This window comes from Falco peregrinus, chromosome 7 (assembly GCF_023634155.1).
Source record: "Falco peregrinus isolate bFalPer1 chromosome 7, bFalPer1.pri, whole genome shotgun sequence".
Taxonomy (NCBI): domain Eukaryota; kingdom Metazoa; phylum Chordata; class Aves; order Falconiformes; family Falconidae; genus Falco; species Falco peregrinus.
The window spans coordinates 32574980-32594102 of record NC_073727.1 but is presented as its reverse complement, the minus strand read 5'-3'; the positions used below and the strand labels follow the sequence as shown (position 1 = coordinate 32594102).

General features: G+C 38.8%; 1 protein-coding gene across 1 annotated transcript in view; it reads left to right on the top strand.

Moving 5' to 3' along the window:
- Positions 1 to 19123, top strand: part of TRDN (triadin) — a 235657-nt gene that overhangs the window by 114952 nt on the left and 101582 nt on the right. The window contains exon 14 of the mRNA XM_027793516.2: positions 17596 to 17631. Within this exon, the coding sequence (XP_027649317.2) occupies positions 17596 to 17631 (36 nt within the window). The remainder of the gene's footprint in view (positions 1 to 17595; positions 17632 to 19123) is intronic.

The window sequence follows — 19123 nt, the reverse complement described above, 5'->3', positions numbered from 1 at the left end:
TTGTCCTGAAAAATAGATAATTCCATTGTTACAAACTCAGAGGTCTTGCTTAAACAAACATAATTGTCAGACACAAGGGTCTGGCACAGTCATACTTCAAAACAATTTACAAAAATCTATCCAGCGCTACTCTGGCTAACAAAGGAGCTGCATCTCCAAATCCCTGTGAATTCTCATGGTGGTTGGGATGCGTCAGCTTGGAGGGCTCCAGCCTGCAATCTGACTGAGAAAGGGGACCCTCTCTGTTAAATCTTTGGTGCTCAGCCCTACATGAAAGGGAATATGCAGAGACTGGTGTTTTCAGGTACTCGTAGTTTGCTTGCAGAGTGTTTCCTGATGGTCTCTTTCTCGGAGTCTCAACAGTCTGGAGCTTGTCTCCTCCTATCAGCTTTCCTAAAAATTCATGGTATTCACATGCAGGCTTTTTCCTTAGGTTTGATTGCTGCAAACTCCTTTCCCACTTTGTTTTGGTTCTCACAACAAATAACATAGGTAATAAATGAGCTTAAAGCAATGAAAATGTCAGCCTGGATCATCACACCATTTCCTAACTAAAGCTCTGCTCAGCTGTCATTGATGATCTTGCCTTCCTGTTATTGCTGCATAATTTCAAATAATAACAGTAATAAAAATACCTAGGTCTTGTGAAGCATTTTTTGGTAGTAAATCTTAGAACCACTTTAGAAGGAAAGTCAATGCCTTTCCCTTCAATTTCCACACAGGGAAATTCAGGTATAGACATGTCACCCAGGCCAGTTGTCCATGGGGCTTATAACATATATCTTCTGAATGCCAAACTAATGATGGCTGGATTAAAGATCCCAAACTTTTATACATTTTCATTATTTCCCTAATGAAAAAACAGGGGCAGCAACCAATGCAAATTGCTTAAAAACATAAGGTCTCATCAACTGAACAAGTGTTCAAGGATGCCTAGGCTCTGACCCTCAGTGACAAATGTTTTAAGGGTGTCAAATCCAGGTACCTCCCTGAGTAGTTCTGCTTAGCAGAGGTAAAATGAGTCAAGGTCTTGGTGTGCAGATCTACTCACCCCAGATCAGGGAGCAATATCCGACTGGTATTTTGTTGTGTTGGTACATGCATGCTCCCAGCAGAGCATCCAAGTCCTTACCTTGCAGTTCCTACCTAAATCAGGAAGCTAGGTTTGCAGTGATTGCACACCCAGTGTTGTGGATGCATGAATCATAGAATCATCTAGGTTGGAAAAGACCGAGATCGTCAAGTCCAACCACAAACCTGATACTGCCAAGTCCCACTAAACCATGTCCCTAAGCACCACATCTACACATCTTTTAAATACTTCCAGGAATGGTGAATCAACCACTTCCCTGGCCACCCTCTTCCAGTGCTTGATAACCCTTTCAGTAAAGAAATTTTTGCTAATATCCAATCTAAACCTCCCCTGGTACAACCCGAGACCATTTCCTCTTGCCCTGGCACTTGTTAACTGGGAGAAGAGACTGACACCCACCTGATTACAACCTCCTTTCAGGTAGTTGTAGAGAATGATGAGGCCTCCCCTGAGCCTCCTCCTCCTCAGGCTAAACAACCCCAGTTCCCTCAGCTACTCCTTGTAAGACTTGTGCTCTAGACACTTCTTGCAGCTTCATTGCCCTTCTCTGGACACGCTTTAGCACATCTACATTCCTCTTGCAATGAGGGGCCCAGAACTGAACACAGTATCTGAGGTGCGACCTCACCAGCGCTGAGTACAGGGGGACGATCACTTGCCTAGTACTTCTGGCCACACTGTTTCTGACACAAACCAGGGTGCTTTTGGTGATGTTGTCCACCTGAGCACACTGCTGGCTCATACTCAGCTGGCTGTAGACCAACACGCCCAGGTCCTTTTCCCCCAGGCAGCTTTCCAGCCACTCTTCCCCAAGCCTGTAGCGGTCCTTGGGGTTATTGTGACCCAAGTGCAGGACCCGGCTCTTCTCCTTGTTGAACCTCATACAACTGGCCTCAGCCCATCGGTCCAGCCTGTCCAGATCCCTCTGCAGAGCCTTCCTGCCCTCAAGCAGATCAACACTTCCGCGCCCCCCCCCCCCGCCCCAGCTTGGTGTCACCTGCAATCTTACTGAGGGTGCACCCAGTCCCCTCAACCAGATCACTGATAAAGATATGACTATGATAAAGATATATCTATGATTTATGATAAAGTGTCATGTTTTGCACCAGGCAGCGTTTGCAGAGGAGGGGAGTCATGATGTCTTTTCAGCTACCAAAGTACATCTTTGGATCCTGAACAGGAAAAGTCTCTGGGGGTTTAAAGTTACAAACACTGAGGTACATTTTAATGATGTCACTGTAACAATCAAGCAAACTCACTCTGCAGTCATGAAAAAATAATCTAAAAGTTACTTTTCGATGTAAAAATTGAAAACATTACCTTATGACTGTCACAGAACCAGGTTACCCAGGTTATTCTTGCTGCCCTGCATCTGGTGAGACCATGTATCTGGGGGGAAAGTCTCTGTTTAATCACACTTCGGAGTAGTGATATTATAGTACTAGGTGTGCAGAGCAGAGTGGAGGTGATCAGGCAAGAGCAGACCTACCACGTCCCAGTGATTTTTTGCATGTGTTAACCACAGATGCATTTTAATCAAATGTACTTTATTTGCTTTAAAGGCCAGTCTTGGCAATTTGTAAAAAAAGCAATGATTTAATAGAAATGGAGGGGAAAGACCACTTTATACACCAACAATGTGTTCTCTGTTATTTTGCTCTATACAGACAGGAAGAAAAATTACTCTGATCATTTTTAAATTCCTAGTCTGAACAACAAAAAATACATTTAATTTTGTGACTTCCTTGGCTCAACCATTATTACCCTTGCAGTCTTGATAGCGATCCTTCCATTATAGTAAGAGAACAACTACTGACACCTGGTGGCAAATTATCTTTTTATTTCATTCTATATGCTGGGGCTTGTTACTTGCTTTCAAATGTGGCTATTTAAAGAGTTTGCTGATGAAATTATGAACTTATTTCCCTGTGCTCCTTATCCTACTGCTTTCATGGCTAGAAAGATGTTAGAATGTCATCCAAATGTAACACCGTTCTCAGAAGAAACATTTTGGAACGACAGTATTTTCAGCACTTCCAATAAAGTGAAAATGAACTAAAATATACCTTATGACATAAGTTTATACTTAGGAAAAAAACATGCTTGGCATATTAACTGATCTAGAGAAGTAGATGCACACCACACTGCCTGAAATGTTTTGGGCTGATCCATCTGCAATGGATTGAATGCTTCATCTGGGATCCAAATGTTGATCCCAGATTTTTTCAGATGAGCAAATGGGTTGTGCTTGCACACATTTGTAGGAAGAAATTTCTGTTGTCTCTCAAGAGCAGTGTTTGAAACTCCTCGTTCTGCCCTGCCCACTCCCAGGAGTGTATTTCCAGCTAGGAAATAACTGAAGTGCTGACAGCTTTCAGCAGCCCAGCTTGGGCACTGCCATGTGTCTCATGTTCCCTAATGTGATAGATGTCACACGATAGATGTCAGCAGACGGGAGGGTCATGGGTGCTTTCAGAAGAACCCCAGTATCAGATCTGCAAAGGCCAATGGGTTGTAGAAGCTGTCTCAATTTAGGCTGTTTACAAGGGCAAAATAGAGTTGTGAAGCCAGACCAAGAAAGTCTAAGGTATTTTGAAAGTGGCTGATCACATACAGAGAACAAAACACATTTATTCATTAATTTCCTTGTGGCTTATTAGATGAACTATGACGAAAAGTTATAAACTGCAGTGGTGAGGGACTAGAGTGCAGTATAAGTGATATTCTGCCTTTTGGATTGTCCAGACCTGTTTTCAGAGTAGCTGCTACAACATGTAGAAAGCAGGAGTTTTGAGCAGTAGAACCCTGACTGACTGTTTCTTCGATTATTTTTTTTTTTAATGAAAAAAAGACACTGTAGTGGGTTGACCCTGGCCAGTAGCTAAACACCCAAACAACTGTTCACTCACCCCCCAACAACCAACAGGCAGGGGAGAGAATAGGAACAGCAAAAGTGAGCAAACTCCTGGGTTGAGACAAAGACAGCTTAGTAAGTGGAAAAAGGAGGAAAAAAACAAGCAATGCAACAGCTCACTACCTCCCACAACCAGACCAATGCCCAGCTAGTCTAAGCAGCTGCCACCCTTACCCCTGATCTTCCTCTACCCTCAGTTTTTATTGCTGTGAGTGACATTATGTGGTAGGGAATATCCCTTTGGTGAATTTGGGTCAGCTGTCCCAGCTGTGTCCTATCCCAACCTTTTCCCAGCTTGGTGATGGCAGGTAGAATGGGAGAAAGAGAAAGCCTTGATGCTGCGCAAGCACTGTCCAGCAATAGCCAAAATAAGAGTGTGTGAACGATGTCCAAACTACCAATCCAAAACACAACACCATACAGGCTGCTCTGAAGAAAATTAACTCCATCCCCCCCAGACCCAGTGCAGGACCTTGTAATTCATGTTTATTTGCAGCTAGGATTAGAGAGATTAGGAAGAGAGTCAAATGCAAAAGTAACAGAAATAATAAGCAATGAGTTGCCTGATGATTCTTCATGCAGAAAAATGAATGTACAAGAGCCATAATTAAGGGACCCCAGTGTGTTATGAGCTGAGATCAAATTCAGGAATAAATCTTGTTAAAGCACACACCAAAAAAAAAGGAAGATCAAGTTATGGACCTTAGAACTGTGTGATCCTTCTCTAGAGTATTGCTTGTCAACATTCTTTTGATAGCTTTCTCTGATAGACTGTTCATATGCTTGTACATTTCTGCAAGAGTCATGGCTTGGCTTGCTGTGTGTTTGTACAACCCTTAGCAAAGACCCTGGCTCTGGTCTCACCTTAACTATAATTTCAACTGGTAATATCATTAAACGAATCAATGCACATCCACCAAAGCCTATAAAAAACATCTAGTTTTCCCAGCTGGCTGACTGGAGCTTTAGGTTTCATCTGCACTACAGGCTGATTCATTGCTGACTAATAACTTGCTCATGACACTATTATGCATGTCAAGCTCATCCTGATTTTCTCTTTCCTACTCCTCCTCTCCTGGAATCCTATTCATAACTCACCTGCTGTTTCTTGACATTTTTGCATTAGTAGAGGCTTCTGCTTTCAGACACAAGATATGCACCCAGCCCTCAGCACTGCTGTATTTACTAACCCACAGAAATGCTGTATGATTCCTGAACACCTACCAGCAGGTGATATTATTCACTCTTCTTTCTCTGACACAGACAGGGTTTGGTGGCATCTCTTGACTTAAATAACAATTCCCTGTTTGTGGGGCTTTGTACAACAATATCACAGAAAGTGGAGATGGAAATGACCTAGTAGGTCATCTAATCCTTCCTTCTGGCAATGCAGGATAATTCCTTACAGGATATCTTCAAGTGCTTTACCCAGTTTAGTTTTAAATGTCTCAAGTAACCAGACCTCCATCAATTCCCACAGAAGATTATTCTACAACCTAATAGATCTCACAGTTAAGAAGTATTTCATTCCAGTCTGCCTAAATTTTCCCTTGCTTAATTTTATCCCATTACTCAGAGTTATATTCTCTTGTGACACCCAAATATAGTCTTTCTAACCTCAGGGCCCAATTCCCTGCTGCCTCATGTGTTACGTTGCCACTTACATTTACATCAAGAAAGTAGCTTTAAAACTGACAAGGTGAATGGCAAGTTGAGGCTAATATTTTTTCATACGTCATGAAATTATAAACCTTGCAATAGGGAACACAGACCATGACCACATATCACCTGTGTACAAGGCACTGGAGAGACTGGAACTTACATGTCAATAGGGTGTCCAAATTGGAGAAAGAACAGGAAAAAGTCACTCGAGTTACTTACAAATTAAGGATATTCTTCACAGAAAAGCATAAATTATTCTATTCATCTCTTCAGAAAGAGGTGACTTTGTTATTGTGGATACTAAGTACCTTCACAGAAAAAGAAAAAAAAAGTCAGAATCAGGCTACTATAGCTCCCTTCAACCTAGTAGGAAGCGTTTAACAAGAATGAATGACTGGGAGCTGAAGCTAACTGAATCCAAACTGAAAATGAGGCACATGTTCTTAACACTAAGAGTGATAAACTACCACAGCATAGAGTGGATATTGCTTTCCCTGATGTCTGCAGAAGATGATTGTTTACCTAATGGAAGATACACATCAGCTGAAAAGGTGCCTAGTTGAAATATAGGAGTCTCTAGCAACAGAGTGTCAGAGTAGATAACCCAATGGCGTGTTCTAGCCTTGAACGTTATGGAGGTATATCCTCTGATACACATGACAAGGTAAAAGAATGCAGTGGAGAGCCAGTGTAAGAATGCAGCTGGAGACAACTGTCTTGCAGGTTCCTTGAACAAATGGCAATTCCTTTCTGCATTATTTTTATAAGCCTTTGTAAGCTGAACACGACTGGTAGTCATCCTCTAAGTATTCAGTCTTCCATGGAAAATAGGAAAGTCTGCTTTTCTAATTGAGGTTTCCAGAAATCATCAAGAGACAGATATGTCTATTTAGTAAAAAGCCAATTGTATTTCCCCAAACAGATAAAAACAGAAGAATTAAACCAGGGTCACAGTGAGGGACAAGGCAAAAAATCCAGCAGAGCAGAGATGCAAACATGGCAGAAAAACAATTCCCATGGTTTCTATGTAACTGGCTGTTAAGGGAGTCTGCTCTTGAAACAAGACAAAAGGCAGCTCAAATGTGTCCTACACTGAAAGTTTCAAAGCACTCAGTGGACTTTGAGTTCTATGCTCCATCATCAGCAGTGACTGACAGCTTGATTTCAAAGATATCTAGGTGCCTAAAGATGTAGCATAGCACCTGGTGGGATTTACAAGCATGTCAAAGTAGGCCAGGCACATAGCTCTCATTAATTTTCTGAGAGAACTGAGCTCCTAGACACCTCTACCACTTTTGAAAAAAGCTCAGAGGTTGCATGGCCACTGCGATGTTTTCCAAAATATTGTCCCTTACTGCTTGATGAAAGAATTTTTCAGCTGGGAATGGTAATATTATTTATACCGAGACCAAAACAAACACTTAGGCCCTTCCAAGACATTGTTAGAGTTCAGTGTCCAAGAGCTAGCAATGAGATGAAATGCAAAGAAGTAAAGAGTTAGAAACAAGGTTTTCCTGCCTTCCTCTTTTCTCTCCCTCACCTCACAGTAATAACTGGTTTGACATAAGACTGACTCTCCATTGTGACTGATGTGGCACTTCTGAGGTGGAAGATGGATCTCCTCTTTCCTTTAGCATGAATCAGCTTTAGAGGAAACTCTGTCTCCCTTCCCATACTTGCCCATCTCCACATGTTGTGTGAAGAAAGCTCTAGAAATGAAGGTGAATATTCACTGTCTGTGGTGCCTGCTCTGTCCATGAAATGTTAGCAGCAGATGAATCAGCTTTAAGCACCTTTCAGCAGCCTCTTTGCTAACTGTTGTTGGGTTGAGTACTTCAAGGCTATGATGAGTATTGCTCAGCCCAGACCCGTTTCTTTGTGTACTTTGTTTTCCATCTTTGACTGCACAAAGCAGGGAGTAATGTAGTAAAAGCAAATGGTGAATGATGGTGGTAAGACCTGGCTGGCAAAGAGTTAGAAATGTCAGCCCTTTAAAAGATACAGAGAAAAGGGAGGAGGCTTGGGTTTGTACTATAAACTCAATTTTTGATGAGTTGGCAAGAGCATCTTCCTTCAGCAAAGCACAGGAGTCATTTTAGTGTCTAACAGGCAATCTCTTCTGACACTGCATTGTCAGTCTTGTGAAGAACTTCTTGAGAAACGTGATACTAGAAATAATCAAGCTTGAAGGTGATACATAGTCAATCTAAAGTCCGTACAAGTAACCAAATAATCAGTTTGTCTTTGGAGTTTCAGATATGTAGAATAAAGTACCTGTGCCGTGTAAGCAGCTGGGTGGCATAGCTTTAATTAAAGGATCTAATTTATTGCATCAACCCTGTTTATGTTGGTCTAGGGATTAATGTAATGTTTTATTTTTCCAGTCACATACAGAAATAACAGGATTAGAATATGCCTATGCCTCGAACAATGCAAAGTTAATCTTTTTAATGAAGGAAAACAGCTCTATGCCCTCAAAGTAAGATGTACATCTGAGTCAGCAGGCCTGATATTTAGGATAATTATTCTGTGTGAAACATCCATGCACAGACACATCAGCCAGGTTGCAATGACATACATACGCAACGCTATCTCTTTTCTGCTGTCGCTCAATGGACAATTTGAAGGCTTGACTCACAGCTAAATAAAGTCAGTAGGAATCTTCAGAGTTTGGGATGAGGCTGATTTTCTTTCTTTTCTTTTGCTTTACACTTACAAAGAAAAAGTAAATTTTCCCTTGACCTTGAAAAGAAGTTTTGAAATATTTTACTAATTTTTAATGAGCACAGATTTGATAAAGACTTTAATGTCACTTGTTTGAAAATATACTTCAGTCTCTTGGATGCCTCTCCCCTGGAAAGGTTCATATACCAGAGGAATTCCTGACTTATAATAGGGCATCCTTTATACTTCACTCTTAGTTACAATTGTTTGACCTTTCAGCAAATGTTCCCAATAGCTCTGCTTGTTCTCTTGATCTGTTTTTCAAGAAGCAGAGCTAACTTTGTGGCTTTGCTGTATGTAAGTCTCAGAGATTAAGTCAGATGAAGTATTATTCAATGATTAGGATAACAGAATGGGCAGACGTTCTTAAGCAGAAGAGCCATACATAGCTGGGTTTATAAGAACATTGATTTTTAGCTTGGTTGCAGTAGGTTCTGCATGAGGTGCTTTCTCACAGATTTTGCTTCACTTACAAGAGTGTAATTAGAGTAGTATGTCACCTATAAACATGAATGGATGGACATTACATTATTCAAGATCCCCCTTTTCACAGAGTGAGAATGCTGACTGCATCTACATTCAGAAGTATGAAAAATATCTTCATCATAGTGATAATGTCTACTGATGCCATCTGTATATCCATCTATCCAACAGAAAGAAAGAAATTTAAACGTGTCGAGAACTACAGAAAGAGATATCACAAGGATGCGTAGCATGCTTACAATTAACAAAGTCTATTCTCTTGTGAATCATTCAGAAAGTATTGGTGCTGAGCTTTCTTAAAAAAAACGTAGACACTGTACCCGCCATGCTGTTTCAAGAACAAGTAAAAAATGTTGAAGAAAATTTTCAGCTGTTATAATATTTACACTAATTCAGAAGACAGTTTATTCCAGGAAAAGATCTGATACTTAAATTTCAGGAATTAATATTGTTACCTGCATTTGCTACACAAAAAAAATACCTTTTCCCTAAGTGACTGAGGTTTGTGTAATTAACTGCACTTACAGCTTCCTGTGTGTGAATGACTGATATCACATCGTGCTCCAAATTTTTTTTATTTTTTGAACCACTCCTGACGAATGCAGAAGGCAATGGAATATGTTCCCACCTGCTCTGTGGTGGGGGAGATGAATCTATTTCAGCAATTACAAAGTAAAAAAAGGAGAAATCACTAATTACTGGAACCATGAATCACTGGTACAATTGAAATTGGCCATTCCCAAAGTGCAGGCTGTTTCTCACTACAAGTGTAGCTGAATCATTTGTTTGCTCGTATCCCTCTCTACTTGCTTTATTTTTTAGTCTACTGACTGAACTTTTTTAATCATCCTGGGAAATCTGTTTGTGGTAACATTTAGTATTTCAGCCATGCTTATCGCCATGCAACTTTCTGGAAAGCTCTGTAGGATTTAGTCTACTACTTGCCTTTAATGCTGTGTTGCTCAGGGTGTGCAGGCACTTGGTGGCTGCACAGAACATAAAGCTCCTTTGAAAATAGTGACAGACATAGCGGTGCAAGAAGACAGTGCAGTAGGGAAGCAACACACACAAGGGCTGGTGATCAGAAGGGACTTGGAGACACCAAAGAAATTAAGAAATTATCAAAAAGCCTGCTACTGTGAGTGGGGAGGAAATAGAGATGATGGTAAAGAGAAAGGGCATCCTTCACAGAGAGTGGAAGGAAGGGCTTGAATAATTTTGCTGCTTCAATGGAAAATGGTTTATTGAAGTTTTAGAGTACCATCACCAATTTTCTATTGTAATCAACAACAGAAGAATGATAGCTGGTTTTTCATAGACCTAAATTCTTCAAACTCCTTTATATCCCACATTGGTTATCAGTAAATTTTGTGAATTCTTTCTTACAGTCCACTCTCATGTTGCTTGAGGGACCTTGATTTTGCTTTCCAGAAGCTCCACTTCCTCCCGTTTTCACACAGTAATAGCAATATCATCTGCAGTTTCCCCTCACTTTGTGTCCTACAGGCTGGAGAGATTTAAGTGCAAAGCCTGCAATCTGGTATTCAAGGTTTACTGGCCTCTGCCAACAAATTTCCCTGTTATTCCCAAGTGATTCTCAAAGGAAGCTAGTTAAACTCTGATCAGGGAATTTATTTTGTTACCCAATAGGTCAGGGACAGCAATGAAGCAGCAGTGGTGTAGTACCATGCTTTTACTTGTGCACCTCTTCAGCCTCGCTGGTACAGTGACATGCCTTTCTTATGCTCACCGAGAAATGGTATTTTGGACAGGCAAGAGGAGTTTTTCCGGCAGTTGTCACAAAGCATATGGCAATATCATGCTCAGTGATTAAGATGGAGAAAAAAATCAAGTGTTAGTCTAAACACAGAATATTCCATGTGGATGAAATGTTGGTATTTCTGAATAACTCTTTTATGTCAATGTCAAATTTTAGGGTTTTAGGAGAGTAGGTTAAAAAATGAATCTTACATTGGTATGAGCAGTTTTGATAGAGTCTTCATGAATGTTAAGCTCACTGAAGAGAAGAAACAATACAGTTTACATTCCCTGTAATATGATTTCTTTTTTTAAAAATCTTAATTGTAAAATAGAGACATTATGGTAGAAAATGTAGGCGCTTTCATAAAATGCCCCTATACATGGGCATCTGCTGTTTCAGAAGTGATTGAAATCAAAATAAAAAAAACACTCTCAAAGGCTTTGAGGTGTGGTGAGATGACAATTACTTAATTAATGCCATACAATTAATGTAACATTATCAAAAAGAATATAAATTAAAAAGCAACTGAGTGACAAATTTTTAAAGACAGTTCAGAATTGAACACTTCTTGGAATGTTGGAATATTAGTTGAAATCAATACTGGTTTGTGCAAATAAGTTTTAAGGACTCCAAATAAATGAATAAAGAAATGCTACATCACAGTATATTCCAATAAGAGGTTTGAAAATGCCTGTTTATTATTATGTGTTCAATAGCACTTCATTTCTTATAATACTTAGCTGTCTGGGGTGTCTTGCTGTGGTGGTTTAACCTCAGCAAGCAACTAAGTACCGCACAGCTGTTGGCTCACTGCACCCTCACCTGGTGGGATGTGGAGGAGAATCGGAAAAAAGTAAAACTTACGGGTTGAGATAAGAATAGTTTAATAATTGACATAAATTATTGTTATTGTTATTTTTGTTATTATCATTATTATTAAATAAGGAATAAATAATAATGAATAACAGAAATTACTAGTAGTGGTAGTAATGAAAAGGAAGGCAACAACAAGAGAGAAAAAAATAAAACCCAAGAAAGACAAGTAAATGATGCATAATACAATTGTTTGCCACCTGCTGACCGATGCCCAGCCAGTCCCCAAGCAGTGACTGGCCACTCCCAGCCAGCTTCCCCCAGTTTACATACTGTGCATGATGTTCTATGGTATGGAATATCCCTTTGGTTAGTTTGAGTCAGCTGTCCTGGCTCTGCTCCCTCCTGGCTTCCTGTGCACCTTCTTGTTGGCAGAGGATTAGAAGCTGAAAAGTCCTTCACTTAGAGCAAGCACTACTTACCAACAACAAAACATCAGTGTGTTATTAACATTATTCTCATACTACATCCAAAACCACATCACTGTACCAGCTACTAGGAATAAAATTAACTCTATTCTAGCTGAAACCAGGACACTTGCTCTTTCACTACTGTAAATCACGTTAAGTGCAAATCTTGCTACTTAAAAAAATGTTTTTAAACTCTGGTACATCTGCTAGCTTGGGAGCAGACTGTACTGAGACTGGTCTCTAGGCAACTTTAATTATGTTTTTCATTCAAAAAATGGAAGTTCTCAGCCATCAGATGCCACCTGCTACCTTTTTTATCTCCACTCTTGTGAACTCTTGATCAGGACAGCAAAGGGACCATTAGCTGTCATACTTGTATGGTGCGTTGTCTTAAAAGCTCTGCTGTTGCATCGCATTTGCAAAGCCAGAACCAAGCTCCCAGAGCATGTTCTTGATTTTGCTTTGGTCAGCAATTAACAGCCAGAAATTTTTGTGTTGTTTTTTGTGTTTTGGTTTTTGTGTTGTTTTGTTGGGGTTTTTTTTCTGGAGATCCAGCACAATTTTGACTTCACAACAATGGCAAATACAATTTCAATTTTCAACACAATCCTCTCTGATTTTTTAAGTCTCTGTTCATTTTTCTGATCTTTTCTCTTTTTCTTCTCCCACTTTTAATTACAAAATGAATTGAATACTTAAGTCAAAATAAATGGTAGGTGCCAAGCGGTGATGCAAGATTTGTGTAAGTTTTATTAGAAACATTCTTCTTTGAGTCAGCTAGTGGAGCTATGGTCATGCTGCATAAGGCAGCTTCATGACACAACTTATTTTCTGTGGGTCTATGTAGATCATTATCCAATCAGTGGAGTTTGATAAGTCCATTTTAGTATGCAATCCTCAGCTAAAGATAGAGAAGGTAGATGAGATAGAGAAGGTCAGTGCTAGCTGAAGTTCAGGATAAGAATTCCTCCTTTAGTAACTGCTTAACATTCTAAATTTCTCTTTAGTATTTGATTCAGTGAATTGTGTCTTTCAGAAGCATCTAGTAATTTGCCAGAGTGTTGGTGCTTAGTCCAGATCAGCCAGTACAGAGGAATCCTTGTATCTTTAGCATCCTTAACCTCAGCTATTGGGTTACACCATGTTTGATTAGGTTATTAGCTACTGTTCGATTTGGACACTATGGTTGCCAACTAATGCTGAAATTAGTTTCTGTTTGTACATTTACTATTACCACGGTGTTCTTTGGTAAGCTTCCAAAGAAAAAGGCTGGTTTAGATACAACATATAAAATAATGCTTCCAGTAGTAAAAGCAGGTTTAGGCAACTATTCTCAACAGAGCATCATTAGCAGATCTATCAATATAATGTCTCTGAAATATTCATTTATCTGAATAACACTTTTAATTTAAGATATTTTTAAAGTACGTATATATATTTGAGTGAGAGATTTCTAGGGAGAAAAAGCACAGAGAAACCTTTCAAGACAGTACAATTCAAAATCCATTTATTTCCCTGAACTCCTTTTTATATATAAAAATTACAGGTTGTATGGTGCTGCTGAAGATCTGTTGTTCTCAAACATACAATGTACACTGTATTATAAATCCATTGCTTAAAAAGGTGTAAAAGTTTTGTGAACCCTAGATCTCGAATTCACTTCAGAGCAGTGTTTGAAATATTCCATGTTAGAAGTTTGTTTAAACTCAACCAACCACAGTCTGTACTAGAGCACTGGGGCATCCTTGCCTAATGGCTTATTACCAACCTCCTAGGGACTCACTGGCATGAAAGGTACTATACAAGCTTAGAGGGATTTTTTTTTTCTTGCCCCATGTGTAGTTTAGATGTCATTTGCAGTTACTGTGTACTGCTAGTTTACTTCAAAAGAATGCTGATCGAGGCCTGAGGAAAAGATCGAGCTATGTGCTAAAAAGAGGCAAAAGAATAAAGTACTGCTTTGCTTTTCTACTGAGATACATCTGTGCTGGCTGCCAAATGCTCATTCCTAGTTTGAATTCAAAATTGATCCTTTTAGCCTGTACAGATAAGAACAAAGTCAGATCATGTTTGTTTAAATATTTGGTGAGTTTTAATAAAATAATTTGAAAAAAATTTACTGTACTTTAATCTTTTTCAAGAGTCAGTAAAAGAAAAACTTGTTCATTCACCTGGGAAGCGGGGAGCTTGTACAACCACGCTTGCTTTCTGAGAATACAGACCAGAATACAGCCATCTTCAAACATCTCCTGAGAATAACTGTAAAAAGAAAAGTGTTCTTCACAGTCTTCCACAGATGAGACATGGTTTTGTTAACTACAGTGCTTAGCCTCTTTAAACCTGCTGCAGGGCTTTTTTTCCAAAAAAAGCCTATGGCTAGGGTTGTCAGAGGTATCCAAAAACCTTGTATTACTCAGTATTTGAGTGGTTCACCTAAGCCTTTTAAGAATACCTAAATACCAAATGTGTCCTCAACAACTTCTGAAAAATTGACTGCTTCAGATTGGGCACCAAATTACCTAAAGCATCAGACTTTGAAGTTTTATCTCCTATAGTAGGTCTACTAAAGGGTTTTTTTTAATTGCTTTATATTGTGTTAGAAGTGGGGCTTTTCTTGAAAATAAAATGCATTCCCTGTTGCTGGATATCAAATAGTCCTGTCACCAATACCAAGAACAGTCACAGCGCTTTTGCCTGTACTACTGGTCAAGGCTGCTGGGGTGCCCAGACTGATATTTATGTGTTATATGGGTCCTAATGAAATTACATGGCTTCCAAGAAGTGTAGGCGTTATTCTCGAGTCATACACTTGCCTGTCCTGTTGCCAGACTTCAGATGTAAAGTTTTAAAGAGAAAATAGCCTAAGGCTCTGGCGGTTATATTTCCTAGACTGATTGGCAAAGATGTGTTTAGTATAATGTTCATATTTTGCATTACATTGATGCTTTTAAAAAAGTTAATTTCTTCTAGAAATTCCTCTTCTTAACTAACCAGAAAAACTAGACCCACTGAGAGGCCAGAGAGCTTGTTGTTGCTTTTAGAAAGAGATATCATGACTCTAAAAACCTGATGTAATATAAGCTGTGTGCCCCAACCACACTCCAGTAATTTAAGAGTTAAACTCTAGACCTATGCAAAACAAAAATTAATGAGGCAAAATGCTCATTGACTTAAATTATACTAATATAACTCAATATTCCACTCATTTGTTGTATTTTCCTCTGAGTTCCGTAGCTATGTGCCATTTGTGCCTTATAGCAGGTAACTGCATTTAGGGACTTCAGAAGTCCTAATCAGTTTTCCCTTCTGTGAGATCTGCCAACTGTTCAGTTCTTTGCAATTAGATCCTTTATTTCATTCAAGTGTGAGGTGCCTAGATGTAAATATTATACACCTTCAAAGGAACCTCCAGGGTTCAATGTCCTACAAAACCTCCTCTGGACAATTTCCTATAAATCATTCCAGCTCAGTTGCATAACTATGGCTTTAGAAATCAAACTTAAGTACCTTGGCTTGAAAAGAGTAGCCTGAGCATAAAATTGTCTACATTTTCATATCAACATGTGCTATTGGAATCAGCTATTGGCAATTTTTCTGCTCTTAAAAAAAACAAAACAAAACTGTGCCCCAAAAAAACATTAGAAGATTTTCTTACTGGAAAAATTGTCCAGATGTTTACTCAAAATTTACTATGCTATGTATTTCAGGTGATGTAAAAACACAGGGATTCTTTTAACATAAATTATGGCTCTAAAATACATTAAAGTATGTTGTCCTAATAAATGGTGACTTATATGAAAAAAGGGAAAGAAAGAACTTGAGGGCTTTATTTATATCCAGTGTGTTATTGTAAGTAATGCTGTCAATTTATTTTTTTTTATAACCTCCAGCAACAGAAGATTATTGTGATAAATGATTCATATTGCTGCAATATACACCTTTTAAAATTTCCATATCTGGCAACTAATAGGCACTTCTTGAAGGCTTCAGTAGGCTCCTTAGCCAGATAACGTGGCTGAAAGCTGCCTCATGATTAATTTCATCTAAATGTGGTAATTATCGTACTTTGAAGTAATGCCTGCAAAACATGCTTTCACAGAGAGTTAGTGGAAGGAGAGGATTAACCTAGAAACATTTTAGTTCAGAGCAGCGTATCACCCAAATAGAAATGTATTTTCCTCTGAATTTTTCAGGACTTTTTATTACACCACTTGGCAGTCATTTGCATTACCTTATCTCATATCAACTTCTTCACAGCAATTTAGAAAGCAACAGAAACTGAACAACTTTGTATTATTATCATTAATGGGACAGTCTTGGTTTTGCAAGCCACTTATCCTGGCAGCTTCTGCCCTGAAGTATTTCTTATATTAGTGTTTAAGAGCAAATTAATTTATCATTCATACAGGTTGTGGACATAAGCATTATCCTGCCTATATTCTAGGCACACTGTAGATTATTAGAAAGGATGTTCATTTCCTCATGGGCACCCAGGGGAGTAACTTGCACCACTACTTTATGCGTACCTTTGCTTACTGTCTCACAGGACTTCCGTGATCCATTTCTTCATTTTCAGGTGAGACTAGTGAAAAATGTACATAAGGCCCCAAGTATGGTTATAAAAATGGATTACTTTTGTACCCAGCTAAAAGCCCTAAGGTAGAATAGCACCAAGAATTAATAACAGAGAGAGAAGCTATCACTGAGTATTTCTGCCCACTTACATCTGCTTAGTAAAGATTCCAAATCTTCTCTCATCCATCAGAAAAAAGTCCTACAAAAAAGTGGCATAAAAATGCCACCTTAACTGAAGATGAGACTGACCAGCTTAGTTAAGTCTCTCTGGTAGGCTGCCTGGCCATGCTGTATTTTGATATAGCCAAGTTATTTTAAGTTTATTGAAAAATCAACCAGGGGCAGATTTTGCCTACTCCTACACGGTCCATATGTAGGACCGACTGAGTTTCTTCAGGTTCATAAGCTATTCCACTTTGGCTCCATTTTGTTAAGAGTCATATGTGTGTTCTTTTTCACAAACATGAAAGAAATGAATTAGCTTCAACTTTGATTGAAAGTTAGGAAAAGTTTGGAGAAGCAAGGATCTTTCCTCCAGGCTGGACTGGGGGGATGGCTCGGATTGTCTGTGTCTTCTTTTTAGCTGTAAATCTTGACTTTGTTTTGGCATGTGGCAAATACGTGGCAGCTGGAGTTTTGGCTAGCCATTACGTGAAGCCTTCCAAACTAGACCTCAGTTGCATGGTTGTCAACAACTGTAGGAAGATAGAGCCTTTCATTGCATGTCTTTATACTTAAGCTTGTAGTGCATCTTCCCTTGCATTTCTGCGACCTGGCAATGTGCACATGGTGAGCAACTGTGGCTCAGCTAATATACATAAGCCATGGTAACTCAATTACATGTCAAATATCACAGATTACTATACTGAAATGAATCAAAAAAGTTCTTGTTCACAAAGGTTTTGCTGCATTTACATTTAAGGTTAAATTTGTGCAACTGTACCATGAAACAACAGAAGTTAACTGATTCACTGCATCAATCATATGCACTTTGCAGCAAAGAAGCTGTTTCACCTCTAAAGCACAAATAGCAGTTTTCAATCTCCTATATCCTTCCTTCCTGTGTTTTCATGCATATGTGGTTTATTTTATCTTACAGATAAAAAAGAAGCTGCTGTGTCCAAAGAACTCAAAAGTAAGAAACTACTGTGCCATAGGTTATGATCTCTTTCATATGTCATGTAGTGTCAAACAGCACGTTTCAATAACCTAAAATAATAGTTATTGAATTGTTGAAAATACAAAGAAAAAGTAGCTACACCAATTATAATTGAAAAATTACATGTTTAGATTTCAGCTGCCTCCAACTTTTTAAATCCATTCTTATCCTACCTCTAATTCCACACTCTTCTTTGTGACTGACAGCTTTGCCTTCCCCTCAATTCTAGCACTGTCTTCAAACACAAAGGTTTCATGGGGAAGGAAATGTCAAATGAGATCTCAGCTGAATATGCTCTCAGTGACAGCAATGCTGGTAAATGGGCTGAGAAGACTGGGAGTCCAACAGGCTGAGGACCACCAAATTTATCTTCACAAATGCAAAAAAAGGCCCCTGACTATCTCGTTATTTCAGATTCAGACAGAGACTTATGACACAAAAGAGAGCTAGAGGCTGGGCTTTTCTGCATAAATAACCAAAAAATGCTCTGAGAATGTGGGATTGTTAACAAGGGAACTCTTAATGCCTTTCTTTTCTACAAATCTGCAAGCATCAATGCCTCAACACAGTAAGGATCGTAAGACAGTTTCACTGGTAAAACCATCTGCTCAGATTTCTCTTCTGAAAGTACAGTATATAAGAAAAATTGGGAAAACTATGGGGCTTTGAAATCTCATTTTTAAAAAAATCATGATTAAAGAATACACTGACTCCCATCTCCACGTATGATCTTTCCTTACCTGTATGGCAGAGTAATCCCCTGCCATCCTCAGTTTTGCAGGAATTTATTAAAAGATTTCTTTTGGTAATCAAGAAAAGCTTATATATTGGTTTTGTACTCAAATTTTGCAGAAACATTGAAAAAAGATTGAATGGACTTACTCTAAAAGTAATGTTCTGTTAGTGAAATAAATGCTTGTTTGCAAGCCAGACTTAAAGGATCTATTGATCTGGGCACATGATTCTTCTCATGGGAGAACTCGCCAGCAGCTGTCACAGCAAAACTTTCCAGTTCCATCACATGAATGAAAGTTGCAGGGTGAAACTTTCAGCTGAAACTTGGTCATATAAAGATGCAGAGTCATTAACACTGAGATAATTTGTGAATTGCAAACTAAAAAGCATATGCTTACAAAAGAAAGTTTTAGACATTTGGCACTTTTCTTTCAATACTACTGAAAAGTTTAAAAATAAATAAATTACAGAAGTTTTTGGTTGAACATATTCTTCATTTAATGTTTTCTCTCAAAATTATTTTAGTTCCTCAAAAGTTAAATATTTCAAATGAAAATTAAAATCTTGGTAGAATAAAAAGTATCCTAGTTTACTTTGATTTCACAGAGAAAAAAAAAAAGTCTCAGTGGCCAGCAGTCTCTAGCTGAAAGCTCAGAAGGGAATAAATGCAGGAGTCCTGCAGTTTTGTATTGTCCATCTCGTCACTTGTAGAATATGTTTGTTGGATCTCTTG